The sequence below is a fragment of the Hermetia illucens genome, chromosome 4 (genome assembly GCF_905115235.1).
Source record: "Hermetia illucens chromosome 4, iHerIll2.2.curated.20191125, whole genome shotgun sequence".
NCBI classification, from domain to species: Eukaryota; Metazoa; Arthropoda; class Insecta; order Diptera; family Stratiomyidae; genus Hermetia; species Hermetia illucens.
This window is the reverse complement of record NC_051852.1, coordinates 63,108,039-63,135,190: the sequence shown is the minus strand read 5'-3', so window position 1 is coordinate 63,135,190 and position 27,152 is coordinate 63,108,039. Positions and strand designations below refer to the sequence as shown.

The 27,152-nt window shown below is 44.7% G+C and overlaps 1 protein-coding gene across 5 annotated transcripts in view; it reads left to right on the top strand.

The window, feature by feature from the left end:
* Positions 1-22,283, top strand: part of LOC119656058 (nose resistant to fluoxetine protein 6) — a 133,602-nt gene extending 111,319 nt beyond the window's left edge. For all 5 annotated transcript variants that reach the window (XM_038062334.1, XM_038062333.1, XM_038062332.1 and 2 more), the window contains 5 exons: positions 20,762-21,018; positions 21,088-21,282; positions 21,421-21,590; positions 21,651-21,827; positions 21,888-22,283. In XM_038062334.1, the coding sequence (XP_037918262.1) occupies positions 20,762-21,018; positions 21,088-21,282; positions 21,421-21,590; positions 21,651-21,827; positions 21,888-22,207 (1,119 nt within the window). In that variant the 3' untranslated portion in view covers positions 22,208-22,283. The remainder of the gene's footprint in view (positions 1-20,761; positions 21,019-21,087; positions 21,283-21,420; positions 21,591-21,650; positions 21,828-21,887) is intronic.
* The last annotated feature ends 4,869 nt before the right edge of the window (positions 22,284-27,152 follow it).

Sequence of the window (27,152 nt, the reverse complement as noted above, 5' to 3'; positions counted from 1 at the left end):
GAATTCCTCAAATATGCGTAGGGTTTCGCTATCGACCTTCCGCATGACAATAAGGGTCACTATGGGACTCCAATCTTCAGTTGCGAATCCCATTGTTGTACATTGACATCACGGCATTCTCAGATTTGTGATCCAACCTTTTAATATAATATAATAATATCGATGATCGCATTCAAATATTCAACAGTTACTTGACGAGTGTTGGCAAACCGTTCCTCCAGAATGTTTAATACCGACTCGTAGTTTGTGGTTGGAAGAATAGCTCACAATAAGCTCCTTAAGCTTTTCGAGTTTCCTTGCTAGATAGTCTTTACGGGCTCCGTCCTTTTTATAGTTTTTCGAGAAGGTCTTGAACTACTTGATGATGTACCGACATGGTGTCAATCGAAAGTTTCTCGAATCAAGGAATTAGCACTAGAGCTAAGAAGTATAAATTTGCATTAGGGCAAGAGGAGATTAGCACTTGGGTTAAAAATCTGGTTCGACCGACCAAATCCAATCTGCATTAGTTAAGTAGAGGCAATGTCTTCAATGTTAGTAGAGGGTGATTACCCAGAAGGATAATAAAAGAGGAATTATTATTTATTCAATTGTAGTAATAATTTTACACTCCTTTTTACTATTCTTACTCTATATATACTTAAGAATCATATTGCTGAAAGTCGATGTTTCCACAGTGACATACTTTAAACTACACGAGCAGTGACCTGTCCACAAGTTCAGAATTTGAAATGGCTGTTTAATTCACATGTAGAGCGTGCTATGTACTGTTCTGTCACATGTTTCTACACTAAGAGTGTAAAATGGTCAGGGACGTATTGGGTTTCGTGGGAATATCGGGTGACCTACAGAACAAATGACTCGTACGGTTATGAAACGACATGATTCATGTAATTACAATAAATAATATATTGTATTATATGAACCACAATAAATGTCTGTTGTATGTTGTCAAATGAGTTTAACAACTGTCCTAATCAACGCTTTGTCCATAACTACCTTTCCACCATCAAACTACAAGGTTACTTTCTCTCCGCGATACATTTTCGCTCTTCACAGCAGATATTTTCAAACCCATCCGAGTATCCAGTGGACCAAGTAGGCTTTATAGTCGTTTTAAACTCTAACTTATTCAACATTCTCCACATAAACCGTGTTAATGGTTCTTTCAATGGCAATAAACCGTGTTAATGGTTCTTTCAAATCACTTTATCCTATTTGCCGGTATAATCAGCTTACACAACTAAGTGCCAAGATTTTCTGTTATAAGCATATAATATGACCAATAACCGCTCCGGTTTCATCTTCTGGACCGATATCTCCCCCCTACAGATGGAAAGACTACGCATATAGAAAAGGCGGAACATCGCCACAAGCCGAAAACCGAAAGCTCGAGGCTTTGTTGGTGGTGGAATTTATATATAGCTGGTAGTACATACGTTAAATATACCCGATATTGAATTATCTCCTAGTGAGTAGTAATTTGACCTGCTATAACTTCGTTAATAATAACATGCTGCTTCACAATAAAGCCTATGTAACCTACCTATTATTTTTGCGGATCTATGACAAACTAAAGGGGGTTCGCAGTAAATTTTCGAATTTGTGCGACAGGCGCAGTCCTTCCTCCGCCGCTTTCAGAGACAATCAAAAAGGGAATGCATCTACCAATATTCTCCCCTTTTCTTCCATTTTTAACACCCCTTACCTTTTGCAGTATATATCCCAATTTTCTCTTTCCCTTTCCCGACATACAATTACATCAACCATTTAAAATTTAAAAAATCAATCATTTCATTACTTCATTTACCAAAACTGGCACCCTGTTACCTCTCCATGAAAATGATCTTATTTTTGACATTGGGAAAAATGCAGCGGAGTGAGGATCCAAAAACTGTGCTCTTAAAAGTGAAGCAGGTCTCGTTCCCAGAACCTATCCAAACCAAATATCTGAAAAGAATCACAGTGATGCCCTGTACAAATTCTAGGGCTCAAAATACATCTCATTCCGATATCTAGTCAAATAAAGTTAATAATAACATATTACCATATTTTAGAAATTCACTGGAACACTCTCCTTAAGTTTATTAGAGATATACACAATTTGGCAGTAAAATATCTGCTTATATATCATATGATACTGACAGGTTTCACGGTAATCGTTTTGAGAACAACAAAGTTATATACTTTTCATGAGAAAATTACCAATTACTATACACTCCTTATCAATTGGAGACACACACCTTTTACTAATACTCTGAAATACACTGTACCAAGGTTCCATACGTATATAAGCCGAACCTGTTCTTCCTACCTGTAATCTGTTGGAAAATTTCTTTAAAATCCTCTTATTTGAAAACTATTTACTAAATGTAGTAATTACCAACTAGGGACTTATCCTGCTTCTGATCCGGACAACGTCTAAAGGAGGAGAAGAAAACGATAATTACCAATTACATATACACAACACTGAGAATTATTGGATACGCAAACTTTTGAGGATTATGTGGTGGATAAAGAAATTATAATATAATCGTTAAATGTTGATTTGCTTCTTATCAACACCACGTTTTCCCTCATTTAATGCCTAATATTCCTAAATTTTCCATAATTGAGCTCATCATATTTAGACGTCATTTGAAAGCTAACATAATGAAGACACTTTTTTAAGGTTTTGTGTGAAACAAAACCTTATTAGAATCGAGACGGTGTCTGTCTGTCTGTCTGTCTGTCTGTCTGTCTGTCACACCCGATTTATTCGGAAACGGCTAGACCGATTGTCACGAAAATTGGTGAGAGTATGTAATCTGGTGATCCCTTTACATGCAGTAAGTGGCGCCATCTTGTGTTAAGTTTAAGGGGGGCTCCCGGTGCATGTGGATGGAGGGTGCAAATTTTTTTTTCACAGAATGTAACCATGTAGGGTATCAAATGAAAGGTCTCAATTAGTACTTTTCGAATCTGGTTCAATATTTGATATTAGATGAAACATAGGGGAGTGAGGGTTCAAAATATGACCCACAAAAAGTGTAACAGGTCTCGTTCTCAGAACCTATCCAACCGAAAAATCTGAAAAAAAATCACAGTGGTGCATCTCTACGAAATCTAGGCCTCAAAATCTATCCGGTTCCGATATCTGCACAAATAAAGTTAACAATAGTATATTTCCACATTTTAGAAATTTACCCGGCACCCCCCCTTATGTTCATCCCAGAAGTACAAAATTTGGCATGCGTGTAATGAAGAATAGAATCCACAGTTTGGTCAAGTTTGAAGAAAATCCAATTATTATTAACAAAGTTATAGGGGGTGAAACTTTACAATTTTTTGTGAATTTCGTGCACTCTACAACCTGCATGACGTCATCATCACATATCAATTCGTCAATATCACAACGAAATGAGTTCTTACGAATTGGGTCGCAGACAATTATTTTGTTTTAGTTTTTTAGTTATTTGTCAACCAGACATGTGTGTATGTAGGTATATAATATATGCGTGCTAATGAACTTTGCGGGTAGTGCCTAATTCAGTTAGATATAAGAAGTAAATCGGAAATATGGGTACGATAAATTTAGATACGTGCATATATGTGTACAGTAGGTAATAGGCAGTTTGTTTGTTTAGGGTGAGCGTGATATCTATGGCTCTAATATGTACGTATGTCTCGTAGTTTGGAAAAATCTGAAGGATTATGTTGGATTTGTAGCTATATACGGACAGAAAAATGTGCGTCTCTTACATAAGATGAACACAAAACCTTTATACCCGAAGCGCGAGCTTCCGGTATTCCGACTTGTTTTTAACTTTGTAGGTTTGGAAGTTTAAAGTACCATCGCAATAATGCATATTGAAATTTGAATGAAAAGTCGATTTCGAAATTACTTCAATGTTTGAACAGTTATGTCATTCAAGTGATGATGGCCTTTGCAATTGAGAAACAAATCGCCTATAAGAAATATTATATGGTTTTCAAAAATGGTATCAAATCTGCGATTAAATGATTGGGGGAGTGGAGAATTGTGATTTGGGAAGGTCAAGCCTTTTAACACCATTTACGAAAGCGCTATAATTCCGTAACGGTAAAAATAGAGTTCCCATACCAGGGACCAATTTTCCCCAATAAAGCGGTGCTATCCACCATTAAAGGTCTGTAAAGTTAAAAAGCCGACTAACCCTTTTCCCGCTCAACCGGACCGAGGGCAACCAATCTAAAGATGGGCTGAAGGCATCATCCAAAAGCCCGCATCACAGCGATGATGCGTTTGAACGCAAAGTGTGTACGACCATGCGAAAATGTATTCCAGCATCCTAATTGTTGCAAATACTTCAAGCGGTGACGCAGTGGTTATAAACTACGGAGACATGTTGATGGTAATCGAAAACAGTATGAATCAAGACTGGAGCCCACTCAGACTGTTACCGGACAGGAATCTTCAGACTATAGCACAGGTTGCAAGGATAACCACTTTTTCATCTTCATGTATAGGCCAGCCCTAAGATCGAGGGTTTCCAGTGCTTTATGTAAATTCTGTGGAACTAGTCCTGTCGCTGAAATTACCACTGGGACTACTTCGATCTTTTGTAATATCCAAGTCTGCTTCATATCATCCGCCAAGGAGCCGTAGTTCCGGATTTGTTCGTGTTGTTTTTCAACAGTGTTCCGGTCCAACGGTACGGCTACATAGATTATGAAGCACACTCGTTCCTCCTTGAGGAGCAAAACTAAATCGGGTCAATTGTGATTAACACTGTGGTCGGTGGCAATAGTGTGATTCGACAGTAGTTTGGCCCGATCATCTTGCAGACGGATGTAGGCTGTCGAGATATTTCGTTGTTAATGGACAGCCTGCTTTAAAACTTCCATTATAAGCTGTTCTTTACAGCCTCGGGAGCCTTTTGCGCATCTTTTTTGCTCTTCGGTTATCAATTTACGAACATTAAGACGTTTTGGGATATTCGTGCGCAGAACTGAAGTGAAGACCTTGTATATGGTAGTAAAACAAATAATTGGTCGTCATTTTGATGGACAAGAGGCAGCTTGTTCCATAGGGATGAGGGAAGTTACCCCTTGGTGAAAAATTCTGCAACTAGTTCATCTGATTAGAATGATTTGCCAATACGCTGTGAGTGCTCTTGAATCGCTTCATCCAGAAATTACGAATTTCATCAACTCCTGGCGTCTTCCAATTATCTGCCTTTTCAAGGGCTGCTTCAGTTAGGTCAGGCTCTGGGCGTCTGGGAGAACTACAGCTAATTCTGTGAAGGCGGCGTGGAATTCAGTCAAAGCCTCATTATGAATTGGGTCGAAATCCCCAGTTGTTAAGTTTCGCCTGACTACTGCGTTCATGGAGTGTGTTATAGGTGGAGTATTCTTGTTCCTTCTTTGTTCAGCCCGGTTTTTTGAATCGAATCCGTGACACGCTAATAGGTGCGAACAATTAATTCGTCTAAACCATACAATGGCTAGTTCTTCCAGTTGTTGATGGCATAACCCCCAAAACACCCAAGGGCGAACAGCCACGCTGGTGTTGCTGGGTGACTCTCAACCGTGTTGGGTACTGTTTTCGTGTGCTTCGGATCCCATTAAAAGAATTTAAAATGTAGTTATCCTCAATTTTTTCTCACGAGTAATGAAGAAACAATCAGCTCTACAACAGAGCCCAATGTTACAGTATCCCATGGTTACCTCCGAAGGTGAAAAAGATATTTGGAGGAGATCCGCTGAAGTACAATGTAACGTCACTGCAATCCATCCGACAGGCGCATCGATTCCCTCACTCCGGATTACGGACTTGTTAAGAAAGTTTAGTTCCCCAGAAAGAAGGATAAGGAAGGGAGGGGGCGCAAATGGAAACGTTCTGCTTGTCCGCGGCTACTTATTTACAGGATTAACCAGCGATATTCGTAGCTGACCCGGTGGGTCATGTCATTATCGCAAGCGATGACATGCGCCTGGTTGCATGTAGCTCAGCGTTTGCAACTCACCTGTGTGGAGTTACTAAATCTCCCGCGCACCTTCGTGCGGGCAAGGGAACGTTTCGCGGATATGTCATGGGCATGCACGCACACGCACCCGGAGATGTGCGTGTGTGGGCATGCTTATTCGCAGGCTGGATAGGTCTTTAGATAAAATTTGGATATGGGAAGGGTACTCAGAAATAAAACCAAACATGGCGGAGATGAATAGAGGGAAAGTTTCGGGAAAGTGTAATGGGGTACGGGAAGGAGGAAACAATGCCGGATAATTACTTGAGCAATATAAGGTGCAGCGATAAATTGGGAGCTACCTTCATCGCACTAGGTAATAAGATCCTGGCGTATGGCACAGCCCAAGGTGAGAGAAGAGTGAAGACATCGGTCGTAAAAGTACGCTAGGTAACAAAAGTGACGCCCACTAAGAACTCGGAATAGGAGAGATCGGGAAAGAGACTGGGCGAACAGTTGAACGTGTCAGCTGGCCAGCAACCCCGTAAGAGGAAAAAGGGCTCAACACCCAGAAAAGTGGAGCAAGAAAAGAGGACTGCTCAAGCTGCTGGTGAATCTCATGTAGCCGCAGGAAGAGGGTGTGAATCCTCCAACGAGGATGTGGAAGCCTGAAGAGAGGTGGCTCCTTGGAAAAAGAGAAATAGGAGGAGGATACGGCGGGGGTTGTCATCACCTTCACGCTGACATTCTAAATAGAGTGAAGGCAGACTCCGAATTTACCAATTTGGGAGATAATGTTAGAAATTGAGAAGTCCTTGGGACAGGAAGCCGAAATCAGGGCTGTCAAACCGGATATCACTATAATCTGAAAGGATATATATGGTCACCACGAAGGAGGTGGTTCGCGAGGCTTTCGAAAAAACTTCGACCTAATACAATTTCAGAAGTCGGCGGTTAGGACGCTACGAAAAATCTACGGTGGGACACAAACCACCATCATCAATCTACCAGTGTGGGGAGCACTCAAACTGTTGGCAGCAGGGAGAATCAAAATAGCTTGGGTTATGTGTCGCCTTAGAGAATAGGTGTCGTTCAAACAGTGCTTACGAAGAAGAATGTTTCAGTCCCGATGATAGGTCGAAGCAATGTTAGAGATGTGGAGCGGGACCGCATCAGCAAGAACTTTGGAGCAGACCTAAATTGCTTAATGTGCGAAAGGTAGGAAATTGGACCAACAGCACATTGCAAGCGGCAGCAGGTCTCCAGAAGTCAGGAGAGCCCTCTAAACAAGTCGCAGGTGAGGCTGATACAATCAACTTCAACCACTGCGATGCGGTGCAGGATCTACTCTTGCGTTCGTGAGCGTTGCTTTGGTCAGAAGATTTGCTTGGCAAGTTAGTGTGCACTACACTCATAGTGACCATTAAGCAATCTACATGGAGATCAAGGGCGAATCGAGCTTGGAAAAGAGCTTCCATAGATTGACGGGTGGATTGCCTAGTTGGACAGCGAAACCATACGATGCCACGATGTTCAGAAGGCGACTGTTCCTCACTAGCCGAAACGAAATCAGCTGCATGTTTCCGGGCAACAAGGCTCTATCAGAGGCTCAGACGAAAACCCGGTAGCGAAGAACGAAAGGGGCATAGACAACTGCGTGGTCGCCTAAAGGAGGTGATTCGCAAAAGCAAAAGGAACTACTTCAAACAGTTGTGCGAAGATGCCGACATAAACCGACATAAAAGTTGGTGTTGCTTCCCAAAAGCCGGTTAGTCACCTGGAGATGCAGCATCGTATCGTTCGATCTGTCTGCTGGAGACAATGGGGAAGATGACGGTGAGAGTCATAAATAACTGACTCCTGCCCATCATCGAAAGCGGTGATAGCCTGTCGTGCCTGTGCTGGGGAGCGCTGGATGTCACAAACGCATTCAACTCCGCCAACTGAGGCTGAATTAAAAGCGCATTGGCTGACACAGATGTTCCTGGATATTTGACGTTTTTGGTGGGAAATTACTTCTCAGAGAAAGCTCTTTGCTACGAAACGGACGGGGGTACACAGGGTTCGGTACTGGGTTCCTTGCTATGGAATATCATGTATAATGCAGTGCTTGAGCTTCTCATCACAGAGGAGGCTACGATTGTAGGCTTTGCCGATGATCTAGCTATAGTTGTCGCAGCAAAACACTCTGCGGATGTGGAGGTTTACACGACGGACGTGGTGAGAGCGGTAAAGACCTGACTGGAAAAGGCTGGATTGACCCTAGTGCATGAGAAAACGGAAGCGGTCTTAATAACGAACTGTAGGAAAAAGCAAACACCGTGAAGGTGGAAGTTGGTGGGTATATGGTAATGTTTAAGTCAGGTATCAAATACCTGGGGGTGGTAATTGACGCCAAGCTCAACTTCAGGGAGCACCTAGAGTCTTCTTTTTTTCTTCAACCTTTGTTCCGTTCGCTATTTGGTTCTATAAAAATCCTGATTTGGATGCAATCGCGAGGTTTTCAAATCCCCATCAGCGTATCATGCCACCGTTGTTTCGATCGGCCTTTAGATCGCTTACTATCGACTTCGATGTTCAGACCAATCTTGGCAAGTGAATTCTCGTTAGCGCGAATTACGTGACCACACAATCGACGACGCCTGTCTCGCAATTTTCCCACGATAGGGGCAACCCCATATCGATCGCAGATATCCTCATTTTAGATGTGATCAAAACTTGTCACGCGACTAGTCGAACGCAACATCTTCTTCGTCTCTATTACGGCAAGATGCCGTTCATTGGGTATTCATATCAAAAGGTAGCTGGCGCTGCCACGACTCTTGCAAGAATGTTGCCGAATGCTGATAGGCCGAAACACACACACATTAGGGTATGGCTTGAGCGACGGCACCGAGAAACCAACTACTATGCTACCCAGTTCCTCACGGGACACGCTGGTTGCTATAGGCGGCATTTATAGCGGTTTGGGCTGGATGCTTCGCCGTAGTGGCACACCGGAGGATGCAAGGCATGTCATGTTTCACTGCCCAAGGTTCGCGATGGAAAGAAGGAACCTGAACAAAGCGCTAGGAAGGAACGTGAGTCCGGAGAGAATAGTTGCGAAGATACTGCGGTGAAAGGAGAACAGACTTATGATTTTCTCCACAATTATAAAAATACGAGAGACCGGGGGTGGATTTTGGTGGTTGGGAAGCCCACACGTGTCGTCTGATGAGGCAGTATTGGTAGGTAAAAGGCGTGATCCCTGTCGACATTTTGGCGCAAGAGATGCGAGCGCTGTACCATGAAAGACGTAAGGAGATTCACACAGAGCGTAGAAATACGGTAGGGTCGGAGTTGCATGATCTGTGGCAAAGCAAATGCGACGAGTCTACGAAAGGTCGGTGGACGCACAGACTTACTTCCAACAACAGGCTGGCTTGAGCCGAAACATGGGGAGACCAACTACCACATTACCCACTTCCTCACGGGACACGGTGGTTGCTACAGGCAATATCTGTACCGCTTTGTTTTGGGTGGTTCTCCGAATAGTCCTAGACGCGGTGGCAGACCGGAGGATCCAGAGCGTGTGATGTTTCACTACGCGATGTTCAAAGTGGAGAGGTGGGAGATAAACCAAACGTTGGGTAAGAGCGTGAGGTCCGAGGACAACTGGCTTACGATTTGCTCCGAAATCGTGAAATACAGGAGGATTTTCTGAAGGAGCAAAGAAGGAGGAGAAGGATGAGTGCCTAAGGGCAAACCTATATGTATATTTGCATTAGTTAGCGGTAATGTACAATGCTTGCTTGAGAAATGGGATGCGGAAACATACATTGGAGAAATGCAAAGCCTTTCTTACCAGAAACATCAAGATTCTGATTTCCCGGCTTGTTTTCATATGGTATAGCTGTATAGTTTTTGGTCTTTCTTTTGCTAGAAACCATAAAAACGTTGCTTGCAGCATTTTTAATTGTTCTCCGTTATTTTTTTTTTCTCGCACTGCTTTTACACGCTAGATCAGTGTGCAAGTAGTCCAGTCGTTAAAATTTTCAACCTCTGAATTTCTTCAGTCAAAACCGATTAACATGAAATTTGGAGTGGGGGTAGAGGGTGACATAAGAAAGAAAAGTTGTATAGCACCGATGTGCGTCTCCCCCGGAGTTACTGGATGTGTGTTATTTCACCTTGAAAGTATTAATTTTTTTTAAACATTACGAATTTACGTTAGACGAACTATAACTCAGCCGATATTGGACCTATAAATTTTCAAATAGAGGTTTACATGTAGACAATCTCTACCTTAATAATTGTCTATAATTAATTTAAACACTACTTTAACTTATTGAAACAAGCCGGAACACGGAAAGCTCGGCGCTTTGTGTATAAAGGTTTTGTGTGCGTCATATGTGAGGAATTCCCTATGCACGTTTCCCCCATTCCTGTATAGCTATGAATGAAAAATATTCCTCCATATATTATCAAAGTGCAAAATATCTACATACATATTAAAGATATACATAGATATTGCATTCATCCGGTACTTAGTATGCAAGGCCTCCGCAGAGCCCCGATTTTCCGGGTGACAAGCTTATAGCCAAGTCCCCACGGGGCCTCATTCACTTCGCTGACAAGGTTCTGCCAGCCGCTAGCTTTGTTTTTATTATTATTTATGGCAGGAATGCTTCCTTCATAGCCTACATGCCGAAACATTGGCGTAGATCTGGTGTTTAAAACTACGAGCCCGGTTCGCGCCGCTGGAGAATGACTGAGGCATGCCTCATTCAAGAGCCCTGGCATTAAAATCACTGCGTACCAGAATTCGTCCCTCCGTGCTTGAAACGGCGTCCTCCAGAGCATCAAGCCGGAGCCGAAAGTCCGGCATCGTCTCGTTCGGCGTCAGGTAAACGCTAAAAAACGTTATCCCTAAACACCAGATCCAGACAAACCCGTTCTCTCGACCTTCGACCAGAACCCAAAGTCGAACGTCGTTCCGAATCCAGATGCCAGCGGTGCCCGATAAATCGAGATGTCATGACGCCGGGTCCTTGTATCGGAATTGCTCGCTAATGACCACTAGATCAGCATTTACTTCCGCAGCGAACTGTGATAGAAACTGGTGAGCGGTTGCATTCCGTTGCATGTTAATTTGTAAAATGCGGATCATGCCATTCGCACCCCTAGCCCTTTCCAATTCCAATTTCCAATTTCCAATTGGACACCGTCCCGGGCCCGCAGTGTGTGCGACGCTCTACGATTCGTGTGGAGAATGCAACTCTCGCCTTCTTTGCAAGTCTTTGCTTGTCCTCCTACCCGGTCCCTTGCAAGCTACTGACGTGTGTCCATAGTCCAGATAACTGTAGCACTTGGCGGGGACTATCCGCATTCGCGCCCTGCATACTACCCATCTAATTTTGATCCCCCCGCTGCTAAGGAGTTTCCTCGCATATTACTCAGGGACTTCCAGCACGGCGAGTTTTTGGGCTCGAGCAATTATAGAGATGATACCTATCCGGGAATTGGTTACCTCTGGACATTCACGCTTTATCGCCCCCTGCACTTCGACCTTTTCTGTGAGGCAGTCAAGATCCCGGATTTCTAGAGAGCGCATGGGATCTAGGCTGGAAACAAGAGCCTTCTCCCCCAATAACCCCTTGACCGCTTCGCAGAACGTACTTTTGCTAGTGATCTTTGGGCCCAGTTCGGCGAGAACACCGCCCCTCCTCGTTTTTTATGTGGAAGATGCCTCTGAGCCGTTGTATTCGGGTTTCATCCTGTATCGGATTTCACTAAGGACTTCCGCAAATGTCTTGCCTTCCGAGCAGAGCCGACGCTCTAGTCCTTCTTCGTTTCCTCGTCTTTTCTGCTCCTAGCTTTTGGTTGGCCTCCTTGTCTTGGGAGAGACTTGTCTCTGCGGCGTAGTTAGTTGTTTCCTTTTTGCGTTCTTCGTCTTCTTTTTTTGGGCCCTAAAAACTACTTCGATAAAGTCTCCTTCAGGCACGTCGTCCTCTTTTTGCTTTTTCCCCAGTTCGTTTTGCAGTGGGCTATCTACGGTCCGTTTGACGAAGGCGGCTGTTTCTGCTCTCCAATCGTCTTCCGCTGCTCTCCGGTTCGCCTATAGAAAGAGATGCGGTCCAATAGTTTCTCCAGCTCCATCAGCCCGTTTTTGACGCCTTTGCTGACATTCCTCTCGAGGAACGTTGCCGACCGTATACGCTTCACCACTGCTGCGCATTTCCTGATGAGCCTTTCCTCTTCGGCTCTAGCTAGGACGGTCGACTGCAGCTGCACTCAGTTTGTGTCTGAATCCATCTGCTCAGGACTAGCGATTCTGACGGGGCTCTCTTTCGGGACAGGGGCGCTACAAAGCATTGGAGTTGCCATCTCTACGCGTCGATTTTTTTATTAATTTATCTGTATTCTCCATGGAAAACTCACCAGCGCATCGCGTGCAAGAGAGCGGGCCGCAATAGTCATGAACGGGTGTAACCTCGGGGACACGGCACCTACCCCAGTCCTTCGCTTAGCTGATCCTGGTATTCACGGACGAATCAGCGCTCGCTCGCGGCAACGAGGTCTACTAGCATCGGTTCAATGCACACTACCCGACCAGGGTCCGGAAGGGGCTGGCTTGTGATACATGTCACGACTACCACCTTGGCAGAGCTACGCTCATATCACCCTATCGACGTGACAGAGAGCTGTCGACGGCTCCGCGGAACCCCAGCGTATCCCGACCTGTACCGGTCATTCGTGGTTCGCTCTTCACCGAGAAGCTTTCTCGAGGCCACTACGTAGGACGCCACTATACTGCTAGGTAGGGGTCAGAACTACTTACTCGGGCAGCTTATTGTACACTAGCCGCAAACTTTATTATTACATACATATTATGTATGTACATGTCTGTCTCCAGTAATTAATATTGATGTACACATAAATAAGAAAAGCTAAAAAAGGAAAACCAAGGGCCCCCAAAATTCTAATCTTCAGTAACTATTCTATTACCAAATTTTGTACTTTTTGTATGAACTGAAAATATATAAATATACCATTATTAACTTTATTTGACCAGATGTCGGAACGAGATTTATTTTGAGGCCTAGATTTCATTAGATGCAGCATTGTGAATTTTTCAAATTTTTCGGTGGATAGGTTCTGAGAACGAGCCTGTTTCACATTTCGAGTCCTCACTCTTCTTTGTTTCATCTAATATCAATATATCAGTGTCGTTCCGTTTGGAAAAGTACTTATCGAGCCTTTTCATTTGATTTCACATGACGATATTATGTGAAAAACAAATGTGCACCCATCTTTAGCGAGGCGAGGTCACCCTGTTTGTTTCATACAAGACCTTCAAAAGGGTATTATTTGTAAAATATTTACTACATCGGTCTTCGCATGTTGTACTTCACCCGTACTAATACGAGTTAATATAACTTAATCTAACCTAATCTAACTTAACCTAATGTAAATGCTTCGTACTTATCCTCTATGTACTCCCACCAGGTGTGGTGATCTTCTAACTGTAAGACAGTCCAGTGAACTGAACAGTAGCCTAATATATCTTCAGTAACTGTATGAGCCGTCAGCTTTGAAAATGTTGTTAGCCCAGAAACAGATCCTTATGCGTATTCCGGATTTTTCCGTCAAGAAATCGGAAATTTTATTTCCAATGCTGATGTAGAAATGTTTTGCCACAGTTGCAGCAGTGCAGCACTTTAATAGCGGGTAATTCCCCATATGGGTTATCTTTTAATGAAGGATGTATTTTACCTTCAGAACGCTATTGAACTCTTGAGTGGGCTCGAAAGCCACGACAAATGGACCCGCTTGCAATTTCATCAAGAGAGTTGGGTCTCCTTTATGTAATGCCCCGCCTTTGTGCGTTATGATGTTAGCAACCGTTGACAGTTTCAGCTCAGAGTGGCTAACCTTGATCTTGTGGCGCAGCAGGGTTAACAACATTCGAAATAAATTTCGAATGTTGTGAATGCAACAGACAGATGTCACTACCGGTGCACTCCGTAGCGTACTCGAACTCGCTACTCGCTCGCCCTTTCCAACGGTGTAAAAATCCGTTTTCGCTAGGCAACCGGTCTGTTAAAAAATTACTTACTTGGTTGCCAACCGTCAACCGTGCTGGTCGCCTTAATTTAGCTTAGGTCGTTTTTTGTCTCTCAACGAATAAAGTTCCATTTTGGTTTTTTCTTTTAAAAAGTAAGATGGCTTTGGATTTTGTGAGTTAGTGGTATCTGTAGCAAAGTTTGGCAAACGAAAGTATTCGTGAAACAGCAGAGAAAAAGGAGATCAAGAACTCCGCAGTCAAAGCAGATACGAGGGTCTTAGCTTGGCAGTTGACAATCGTGGAATTCATGGGAATTCCGGGGGAGTTTTCAAATTCCTAAAATCTAGTTTATGACATCCGAAAGGTCCGTTTTCTTGTGGAGTCCGCAGTTGATTACCGATTGAATTCGAAGGGAAGGGGGTAGTGGCGTTAATTCGTTGTTATTTAATGAGCGAGAAGACCTTGCTTCGATTCTCCGCCGTCTTGATAAATATGAGGGTGAGCGTGCCCTCGATTTTCTTAGGGAAACTTTGAACTTATGGGATTATAGGATGGACGATTCTGTGGCGCGGCAGGATTCGCAGCATTCGAAATTTATTTCGAATGTTGCGAGTGCGAGCAATATAGATGGCGCGGATCTATCCACTTTGCGTGGCACGCCAAGGGAGTGGAAGATCGCAGTAATTATGTTTTTCAGACCTGTCACTGATTTTTAATATTAAGTTTGGAATTGAAAAAAGAACACTGAAGTCTTTTTGATTTGGAAAATAGAATTGGAGTTGAGTTCGTTGACTAGAATTGGAGTTGAGTTCGCTGATTAGAATTAGGACTAATAATATGTAAAACCATTAATATTAAATGTTCGCTTAAATATTTTAATAAAAATATAAGTAATGTTAATTACTTAATTGGTGACCCCGGAACTCGCACCAACAGCATCAACAACTAAGATCCCGAATTCCCAGAACCTGCAAAATTGAAAAACTCAAGCACATCATCATCCCCATCAACAAATCGCAGTCTGCGCAAGCACAATCGCTCAGCAGGCAGCCGCAACAACCGATTGGAGATAAGTAAGAGTTCCGCAGCCGCAGCCGCCATCGCTGCCGCAGCCACTTTCGCCGCCGCACTCAACTCCACCATCGCCGCAGAGGTCGAAGCCGCCGCCGTCACCGCCGTAGCCGCTACCGTCGCAGCCGACACCAATATCACCGCTGCAACCATCGCTATCGCAGCAGGAGCCGAAGGCTCCGCCACCATCGCCACCTCCTCAGCAGGCGCCGCCGTTTTAGTTGTTATAAGTTAATTGTATTTCACTCTAAGTCAATATTAAAAGTGAATAATTGTCCACCATCGCCGACATTGGTGAAGTTCTATTAACGACAAAAATTCGTCCGAGCAACACGGCAGAAATAGAACTTCCAAAGACTGAGAAATCCTTCCAAAACATCAGTAGACCGTACGGCAAGCGATTTTCACGCGTTCGCATCTACAGTTGAGTGTGGAGTGATGTGGTAAACATCACGAAAACGTGTCGCATCTTCACATCCCGAGTCGGAGCAGAGGCAAGAAAAAACGCGAGAAAACCTTCTCTACACAGTGTACTGCGCGACACACGTCGGACCCTCTCCAGAAGTAGATTTTTACGCGACTTCCCGTACGCACGCCCTCCTGCACAACACCTTTCACGCACCGGACTAGTCATCATTGCCACAACGATCAACAACAGCAACAAACGGACGTCCCCAGCACCGCCAACGCCGCAGCTACAGCCGACAAACTCGACCAGCGCCGCCGTCAAGGAGTTATACTTAAGTGAAATTATTATTCATTTATATATAATATTTATTTATTTATTCAGTTAAAAAAAATAGTAATAAAAAAATTGAAATCGCTGTAAGAGACGGCGTGCAGGTGTTTAGCATCGCGAGTCCTCCATTCTCATTGGTGGTGTTTTTGGTCTGCGCTGGATAGCGTCCGCTTCGTTTTTTCTCGTTTCGTGCGTGCATTTGTGGGTGCGACCTGCCGTGTCGGTGTAAAGTTCACCGCGTTTCAGTATAAACTCACCGCGTTTACATCTCAATCTCGTACTTCTCTGTAAGAAAAATGTCTTTTGACAATAAAGACACGGCAGGCCCATCGGACCCGCAAGTGACCGCCCTCGCCGTACGCGTTCCTCCGTTTTGGCGGCGGAACCCCGAACTGTGGTTCGTGCATTTGGAAGCACAGTTCCAAATGTCCGGCATCACATCGGACGCGACCCGTTTCAACTACGCGGTGGTCGGCCTGGACGAAGAGTCCATACTTCTGGTGTCCGACGTGGTGAAGTCGACATCGTACGTGCAGCTCAAGAGCGAGTTGATCAGGCGCCTGTCGGCAAGCGAGTCGGCAAAATTAGACCACTTGCTGGCAGGTTTAACGTTGGGTGATCGAACTCCCAGCCAATTGCTTCGTGAAATGAGGCAATTGGGTGGGAGCAAGATCGGCGACGACCTGATCAAGTCGCTCTGGCTGCGTCGGCTCCCGGAGGGCACCCAGGCGATCCTCGCTTGCGTCTCCGGTTCCTTGGAGGAACTGGCAGCGACGGCCGACCAGGTTCAGGAGGTGTACGTACGCCCAACCTTGGCGGCCGTTCAACCACCGTCAGATGAAGTGGGTGAATTGAGGCGCGAAATTGCTGCTTTAACAGCCAGTATGGCCGAGATGCGGGCGACGTTGGACGCTCAGCGTTCGGGCGCCAGATCGCGAGCACGCTCGCGGTCTGCCATCCGAAAAGGGCGATCAGGTAGCAGGTCGTCAAGACAGTCCACGGACCAAGGGATTTGCTGGTACCACCGCAGATTCGGGGATAAGGCGACAAGATGTACGCTACCGTGTAGATTCTCTCCTACCGCAAAAAACTAGGTCCGCGGGGGGTCTTGGCGACGGCCACCCAGAACGCAGCGCCACGTCGCCTAACTATTTTCGACCCTCTCAGCAGGCGCAACTACCTCGTCGACACTGGTGCGGAGGTTTCGGTCCTTCCCGTACCCCAGCATCATCAACTTTTCCCTCAACCGCTCAAACTTGCGGCAGCAAATTCCTCCCGCATAAACACGTACGGGTATAGGCAAGTGGACGTGAGTCTTGGCTTGCGTAGGACGTTTTCGTGGCGTTTCATCCTGGCGGATGTCAGCTTCCCCATACTAGGCGCAGACTTCCTGTGTCACTATGGATTGCTGGTGGACTTGCAAAACAAGTCTCTTATAGATTCCACGACCAACCTTAATTCGTCGGGACATATGGTATCTCACCCAGGCAATAATCTTTCCGTTCTTTTAGAAGACATTACCGACTCTCGTGTTCGGGCACTTCTCCAAAAGTTCAGCCAGATTACTACCAACTGTAGTCTCTCCAAACCAGTGAAGCACAATGTGCAGCACCACATTATCACTACTGGTTCCCCGATCTTCTCGAAGGTGCGTCCTCTACCATCTCAGAAACTGGCAATTGCACGGAAAGAGTTTGAACAACTCGTTCAACAGGGTATCTGCAGGCCCTCAAACAGCTGTTGGTCTTCCCCACTGCATATGGTCCCTAAGCCAAACGGCGAATGGCGCCCATGTGGGGATTACAGAAGGCTAAATGCACAGACTGTTCCTGACCGATATCCAATTCCACTCATCCACGACTTTGCGCATCACCTCGCGAATTGCCGCATCTTTTCGACCTTGGACTTAACCAAGGCTTATCACCAAATTCCAGTAGCTCCTGAAGACATTCCAAAGACGGCAATATGCACACCCTTTGGACTCTTCGAGTTCACCCGAATGACTTTCGGATTGTGCAATGCGGCGCAAACCTTTCAAAGGTTCATTCACTCAGTCCTGCGAAACCTCGAATTCTGTTTCGTATATTTGGATGATGTTTTGGTCGCTTCTTCCACTGAGTCTGAGCACTTAGCCCATCTCGAGTGCATTTTTCAACGTCTCCTTGAGGCCGGTTTAGTCCTAAACGTTGAGAAATGCAAATTCCTTCAACAACAGGTGAGATTCCTCGGCCATTTCATTTCCCCTGAAGGAATACAGCCCGACCCAGACAAGGTGCAAGCGATAACAAGCTTCCCGCGTCCAAAGACAGTGAGGGAGTTGAGGAGGTTCTTGGGCATGCTAAACTTCTACCGTCGTTTCCTGCCCAAGGCCGCCCATCTCCAGTCCATTTTGAACGCGTACTTGTCTGGCCCCAAAACTAAGGACACACGAGAGATCGTGTGGTCTGAAGAGGCTATCTGCGCGTTTGACAAATCTCGTCAACAACTGGCTGACGCTACGCTCTTGGCATTTCCTCTGCAAGATGCACCCCTAGCCGTTTTTGTTGATGCCTCTGACATCGCAGTAGGTGCTGCCCTTCACCAAAAGGTGGACCAAGTTTGGCAGCCGTTGAGCTTCTTCTCGAAGCAGTTGAATCCCGCTCAACGGAACTACAGCACCTACGATCGCGAACTGCTCGCCGCATACCTGTCCATCAAATACTTCCGTTTCTCCCTAGAGGGCCGGCCGTTCACAGTGTTCACGGACCATAAGCCTCTCACGTTCGCTTTGAAACAGAAGCCCGACAAAGCGTCCCCTCGTCAGCTTCGACACCTGAGCTTCATAAGCCAGTTTACGTCGGACATCCAGCACGTGTCCGGGAAGGACAACATTGTTGCTGACGCTTTGTCTCGTGTCTCCGAAGTTAACATCCCCGCCTCACTCGATTTCTCGGCTATTGCCAAGGCGCAAGTGGATGACGCAGCACTTCAGAGCCTCAGGTCCAACCCCAAATACAAATTTCGGGAGTTGCCCATCTTCGGCTCAAACCTCTCGCTCTGCTGCGAAGACTCGGAAAAGGGACCTCGGCCATACATTCCGGCCACATTTCGCAAGGAAGTGTTCCACGCAGTTCACGACTTGGCGCACCCCGGCATCAGGACAACAAACCGGTTAGTCACCGGAAAATACTTCTGGCCCTCCATGAACAAGGATATTAATTCCTGGGCCAGAGAGTGCATCGCATGCCAAAAGTGTAAAGTCTCCAGGCATGTTAGGAAAGAAGTGGGCTCATTCCCCCGCACTACCAAGCGTTTCCACACCATACACCTCGACATAATAGGGCCTTTGCGAGACTCGCACAGTTATAAGTATTGCCTCACAATCATCGACAGGTTCACGCGGTGGCCTGAGGCAATACCTCTGAAAGACATTACGGCGCAATCATGTGCTGAAGCCCTCTGTCGAGAGTGGATACCTCGCTTTGGCGTCCCTGCAGTGGTCATCACTGACCAGGGAATGCAATTTGAGTCCACCCTTTTCTCCGAGTTAGGCAAACTCCTTGGTTTTAAACGCCAGCGGACTACGGCATACCACCCACAATCCAATGGGATGTTGGAACGTTGGCACCGGACGCTGAAAGCCGCCATTATGGCACGCGACGACCCGTCCTGGACGCAAATCTTGCCTCTCGTCCTACTCGGCCTTCGTACAACCCGCCGAGAGGAATTTGCTGCCAGCCCCGCGGAGCTGGTTTACGGGGAGAACCCAAGACTCCCAAGCGATCCGGTCTTCGACAAGAGATCGGGTCTCACGGAGTCGGGGTTGGTGCGTCTGCTGAGGGACAATCTCCGGCGCATCAAGGCGCCACCACCCACTCGACACTCGTCCATACCTGCTTGTTCGCCCAAGGAACTGGACACATGCACGCATGTGCTGATCAGAACGGATGCCGTCCGGAAGCCGCTGCAGCCTCCATATGAGGGCCCGTACCGCGTTCTCGAGCGGGGAGAACATTTCTTCCAGCTCGAGATCGGTGGTCACAAAAAGGCGGTCTCTTTGTCCAGGCTGAAACCCGCGTGCGCCCCGAAGCAACGTCGTGTCCGCTTTGCGGATTAACGGCGAACGAAGTTCGGGGATCAGTCGCTGAAACCCCTAGGTTTCATCTGGGGGCGGAGTGATGTGGCGCGGCAGGATTCGCAGCATTCGAAATTTATTTCGAATGTTGCGAGTGCGAGCAATATAGATGGCGCGGATCTATCCACTTTGCGTGGCACGCCAAGGGAGTGGAAGATCGCAGTAATTATGTTTTTCAGACCTGTCACTGATTTTTAATATTAAGTTTGGAATTGAAAAAAGAACACTGAAGTCTTTTTGATTTGGAAAATAGAATTGGAGTTGAGTTCGTTGACTAGAATTGGAGTTGAGTTCGCTGATTAGAATTAGGACTAATAATATGTAAAACCATTAATATTAAATGTTCGCTTAAATATTTTAATAAAAATATAAGTAATGTTAATTACTTAAATTCCGTAGCCTACATAACGACCAAATCTATGAGCGATACCATGACCGTCCGGTTGTGGATAAAATCCGGCTCAATAGGTTATGGTGGGCGGGTCACCCAATCCGTATGGATGAGGATGATCCAGCCCGGAAAGACTATAAGGGCAATATCTATGGTAGAAAAAGAAGACGAGGCAGACCCTGCCTAAGATGGAGCGATGGCGTAGGTCAGGACGCCAGACAGCTTTTAGGGATATCGAATTAATGGACTTCGGCGCAAAACCGGAATGTCTGGAGTTCCTTATTAAGGCAGGCCTAGACCGAATACCGGTTGTTGCACCGTTGATGATGATGATGATGATGAATGGTATATTATAACTTTTTGTAAATTTACTGTAAATCTAGAGTTGATCTTTAAATGTTCCAAATGTGTAGCTTGGTTTCCGTTTGTAATTAAAATTTAACTAAGTATCAAAAATTTATATATATTCCAGTACCGTCGCACTATAACCGAGCGATCATTCACATATCAGCTAATTGGTAATGCAACCTTCTCCGTGGATACATTTTTCTTCATAAGTGGTTTGTTGGTCACTTATTTATTTTTAAAGGAGGATAAGACGATAGAAAAATCAACTACGACATTTGCGAAAAATGGGGCTCTTAAAGCTGTAATTTTGCTGTCCTATCGCTATATTAGACTTACTCCAGCTTATTTGTTTGTGATATTTTTCAACAAGATCTCAATGGAGTAAGCCAAGCAAAATATCTAAATATTCACTTCATGACTATCATTTGCTAAATTTTTTTCCGTTTTCAGATACATATTAAATGCTTCGGTTTTCACTCCGTCTCTCATCGATTATCCTGCTTGCGCAAAGTACTGGTGGCGTAATATTCTGTACATAAACAATTGGTATCCATTCAACGAGTTTTGCTTGCATTGGTCATGGTATCTAGCAAACGACATGCAGCTCTATATAATGGCTATTATCTTGTTGATTGTGTCCAAGAGGTAATGTTCTTCTATGTTACGGTTTCTTAAATATCTTTATCTCTTATTTCTCATGATCGAGTCAACTTTAAACAAGTTCAAATGAATTGTATTTTGACGTTGACGGAGTAAACTTTCCATATTTGCAACTCGTTGCAGATACTTCAAATGGTCTGTTAGTATTCTACTTGCAATTTTGTGCACATCATGGGCAACTTCAGGGGTGGTCTCCTTGCATTGCAATTATATATATAAAGTTGCTAAGCCATTCGAGTCCTTTGATATATTATACGATAAGCCTTGGCAACGAGCTGGATCATATATTGTTGGTAAGCTGAAGAAACAATCACTGCCAGAAACCATCGATTGATTAATTTGTACATATGTAGGTATGATAACGGGCTACGTCGTTCATGTTGTAAGGATCAAGCCGAGGATTCCATTTGTTGTCAACGTAGGATTGTGGCTGTGTACCATGAGCATATTCTTTGGATTAGTGTTTGGAGTTTGGAACGGACAACTTGGATTGCTTTCAACTGCATTTTATACTGGAGTTGGACACACAGGTTTGTCGTTGAATTTGCCGCAATTTAATAAACAATTTATATTAAAATTCCTATTTTCAGCCTGGGCACTCGGTCTGGTATGGATTACGCTCTCATGCGCTTGGGGATTTAATAGGCCTTTGAACAATTTTTTGTCCTACAGTGTTTTTTTGCCATTCAGTCGTTTGACATATTGCACCTATCTGATTCATCCAATAATTATATCTATAGTGACGTTTCATGTGAAAGGTCCAATGAATTTACAGCACCCCATCCTTTTTACTCTATTTTTAGGGTATGTGTTTCTATCGTTTTTTGCTGGATTAATGGTTTCATTATTATTTGAAGCGCCCACGATAAAGTTGTTGAAAATTCTTTTCCGAAGGCAGACAATTAAGTAACCAGTGAGCTTAAGTAAATATTGTATTATATTATTTGTAAATGAGTAAAGTAGTTATAGGAAATGAAGTTAAAGAATAAAAGAAGTATTATAATACATGAACAAAAAAGGAGGTAAAGAATTCCTTCTGAAGTGAGAGGGGCAGACAGTGTGCACAATTGCTTCACGGAATACTCTGATCGATGTATGATCAATTCTAGAGAGTCTCGGAAAATTATCATATCAAACTATTGTGGGACCACAGCATTGATCTTAACGGGCCCTATCTAGTTCTGCTTCTCAAGGAAGAACGAACGTTGAACCGGAACCATTGTTGAATACCAGAAAAAAAAATTTGAACTACAGGCCCTTGGCGGATGAAAAGTAGCAAACATGGAGAGTACAAAAGGTCCAAGTAAGGATTTACATAAAAGAGCCGGACTATACATGGAGTTCTGCTTCTGGTCGCACTTATTTTGCGTAAAAATGCATCAACTTTTATGATACAGGCCTTTGGATGTTGCCTTCAGCCCAGCCTCGGGTACGCCGTCATACCGACCAGTTAGGCGGAAAGAAAAATCGAGGGCTTTTTAACCTTATTAAAATCGATTCACTGTCTGTCTGTCTGTCACACGCACTTTTCTCCACAACGGCTAAACCGATCTGAACGAAATTTGGTGGGCAGATGGGAACTATGAAATCCCACGCATACAGCGAGTGGTATAAATTTAGCTGGAGTTTAAAGGGAGGCCCATACATGCAAAGGGGGATTCAAACAATTTTTTCACCGGATATAGTCGTGTAGGGTATCAAATGAAAGGTCTCGATTAGTACTTTCCGCAACTGATATTAGTTTTGTCGTGAATTGCAAATTGCACGAGTGAGGAGTCAAAATGTACGCACTTAAAGTGAGACAGGATTCATTTTCGGAAACTAGCCAACCTAAAAATACGAAAAAAATCAGGGCCTGAAAATATGTCTCATTCCGATATCTGCTTACTAACTTACTAATAGTATATTACCAACTTTTAGAAATTTACGGAAAAACCTCCCTTAAATTCATCCTGGGACTTACAAAATTCATCATATCAGCAAAGAGAACAATATTTCGTATACACGTGCCAAATTTTATGGAATTCTGGCCATTAACGCCAAAGTTATAGTAGTTCAAACGCGCGAATTAACTGCTTCCAAAACCATGCAAATAAGATGCTGACGCCATAATTAGCGGGAATAATTGACATTCGCGTGAGATATTAAAGTCGCATTTATGAAGAATCTACTTCTCTACAGCCTTTTTACGGTTTTATGTAAAGAACTTATGTGAAATCTAAGCCCCGAGAGAGGTCCCATTCCGATTTCGGTTCAAATAAACTTACAAATAGTATATTACCAACTTTTAAAAATTGACTGAAAAACTCCCCCTAAGTTCATCCTAGGAGAAATTTTGCACCGGCATAGAAGACAATCTCGTGCATACACATGCCAAGTTTCATGAATCTGACTATGAGTGTCAAAGTTATAGCAGTTCAAACTTATCAACTTCGTACGAATTTATTGCATCTTAAGCCATACAAATAAGATGCTGACGTCATAATTAACGAGAATAATTGACATTCGAATGAAATATTAAAACTCCTTTCATGGAGAATCTACTGCTCCCCAGCCCTTTTTAAGGTTTTGTGTAAAACAAAACCTTATTAAAATCGGTTTACTGTCTGTCTGTCTTTTTGTTCATCGTTGGAAGGTGGAGAAGTTCAAACCCTACTGCTGGCTCCTGCCATGCCACTAAAACCACCTCCTTCTTCCACTCTCCCCACGGGACTGCTATAAGCATTGCACCGCGGGGTAGGATCAGTTCTTAACTGCGGCTCATTATTGTTCGCTCCCTTTCTTGCTTTCTTCGCAGTTCTTCATGCCTTAGCTCTTCATGAATCATCTTCAGCTCAACTATCACTTGATTCCAAGCCTCCGTTGATTCCAACATAAGCTCCACTATATTTTCAGGTGTTAAGCGATGTCTGCGATCGCCTCCAGCCTAGTTCGGTGTGCTGTAAAGCTTGGGCACTCAAATACAACATGCTCCGCATTTTCAGCCACGTTATGACATTTGGGCAGCATGGTGACTCCTCGTGTCCAAATCGATGCAGATAAGCCCGATAACCTCTATGTCCACTTAAAAACTGTGTAAGCTCGTAGCTCCTTTCAATCCATATTCGAATGTGTGGAATTATACGGTAGGTGCAACGGCCAGTTTGTGCCTCGTTCCATCTTTTTTGCCATTTTGCGATGGATTCCCACCGTGCTAGTTGCCGTCGAAATACAATAGACTCACCGATTGTATACATTTTGTCGTAGAGACGCCGAGCTTCAGCCGCCAAGATGTCTATGGGGATTGTCCCTGCCAGTACATATGCTGCTTCTCCTGATTTTGTTCGGTAAGCACTGCATACCCGGAGTGCACTTAGTCGATACGCCATTATTAGTTTTCCGCAGTTTGATTTGTTTTCCAGAACGGTTGCCCTGGAGCTGCGTACAGCAGCACGGAACTAACTACCCTTGAAATAAGATGACGTCGACTTTGTCTTGGTCCACCAATGTTCGATAGTATCCTCGAGATCTTTACAGCGATGGAAGATGCTTTAGTTGCAGCGCACTAAACGTGTTTATTTAAAGTTGAGCCTTTTGTCAATCATTATTCCCAAATATTTAAGCGACTCTTGGGAGTAAATTGTTTTTTCACCAACTTTAATTTTCACGGTCGTGTCTTCCCTTCTTTTACTGATTAGCACTAGTTCCGTTTTATGTTGAGCAAGTGGTAGACCGCACTTTTTCAATCAGGAATTGATTTCCCGTATCGCTTCATTTGCGTAGATTTCGATCTCGTCTAAGCGTTTTGCAAATATCGTTACCCCGATATCGTCCGCAAAGCCAATGGTTGTCATGCCGTTAGGAAGGCGTAGCGTCAGCACTCCATTGTACATAATTAACCATAGCAAGGGACCTAAAACAGAGCCCTGTCGTACGCCGCACGTCATTGGGAATAATTTCTGCCCATCGTCCGAGTCGCAATATAATTTTCTTCCAAGAGGAAATACAACAACGATGCGTACAATGTACTTCGGAGCCTGTAGTTTGGTTAGAGCCTCTACGCTTTTCGTCCACTTTGTTGTGTTGAATGCATTTCTTACATCGAGTGTCACCACTGCGCAGCGTTTGTCATCTTGTATTGCAGCGCGAGCCAGACCGTCACCATGTTGATTGCACCGACGGTTGATCTTCCCTTATGAAACCTGAACTGCTTGTCGGATAGGCCTCCTTCCTTTTCCGAAACAGCGAGTAGCCTGTTGTATAATACTCGTTCAAATAGTTTACCCATGGTATTGACCAAACATATCGGTCGATATGAGGAGGGGTCTCTTAATGGTGGTATAATACTCGTTTAACATGCAAAATATTGTTGTTGGGAAGAGATGAGATTCGACCTGACGAATTAAGGTTGGTTGTGGAGTCTATAAGGGACCTGTTCTGCAAGCCCACTAGCAACCTATAGTGACACAAGAAGTCTGCGCCTGAAATGGGGAAGCTGACATCCGCCAGGATGAATCGCCACGGGAACGTCCTACGCAAGCTAAACTCAGGTCCCCTTGCCTGTACCCGAAAGTTTTGATACGCGAGAAATTTGCCGTCGCAAGTTTTCAAGTTTGAAGGAATAGCGGATGGTGCCGGGGTACGGGAAGAACCGAAACTTCCGCACCAGTGTCTACGAGGTAATTGCGCCTGCTGAGGGGATCAAAAATCGCTAGGCGACGTGGCGCTGCGTTCTGGGTGGCCGTCGCCAGGACCCCCCGTGAACCTGTTGTTTTGTGGTAGGCGTGAATTTAGACGGGAGCGTACATCTGGTAGCTTTATCGCCGAATCTACAATGGTACCAACAAATGCTTCGGTCCGTAGGTTGTCATGACGACCTGCTACCCGATCGTCCTTTTCCTTCCTACAAAGAATCGGAGACGAACTCGAGAACCGCCTCCGGAAGGCGTCGCAGCCAGAGCGACTTCAATAGATCGTCATCGATCTTGCTCCCACCCAATTGCGTCATTTCGCGAAGCAATTGGCTGGGAGTTCGATCGCCCAGCGTCAAACCTGCCAGCAAGTGATCCAGCTTAGCTGACTCACTTACCGACAGGCGCTTGATCAGCTCTGTTTTCAATAAACCGTAAGAGGCCGACTTTACGATGTCCGCTACCAGGAGGATGTACTTCTCATCCAGGCCCACAATGGCGTAATTAAACTTAGCCCCGTCCGCTGTGATTCCGGACATCTGGAATTGCGCCTCCAAATGGACGAACCACATCTCCGGATTCCGTCGCCAAAAGAAAGGGACGCGTACAGCGGGGGCGGTCACCTGAGGGTGAGATGGGCCTGCCGCGTCTTTATTGTCAATCGGCATAGCAAAAGCTAAGTTAACGACTCGAGTTTTGTCGAGGATGCGGCTGTATCGAACCCGTATCCACAAATGCCCGTACGACAGAAAAAGAGCCACCACCGATGCACCTCGGAAAGGACGTTTGACACGCAGACCAAAATAAAAACTCGCCATAAGAACGGAACACCAACGATGAATTTCCAAAAGAGTATTGATGCCGTCTCTTACGGCGGTTTTATGATGATTATTAAGGATAGTTTTTTTTTACAATATGTTAACAATTCTAACAAGTTGTTTTCATTCCTTGGGCGATTTTGGAAATTGACGAAGAGAAACCATTTGCTAACCTCGTCGACAGCGGCCCAACTAAATTTCCAATCGACACCACTGATTGCTGCGGATGTTTTTGCATCCGTGACCGCAAATGATGCTGTGGTGGTTGTTGCGATGAAGTCAGTTGTGGCCTTATTTGAGTTTGAGGCCGCGGCTGCCAAATAATCGTTCGTTGTCTAGGTTGCTGCTGCGAATGTTGAAAGGTGAT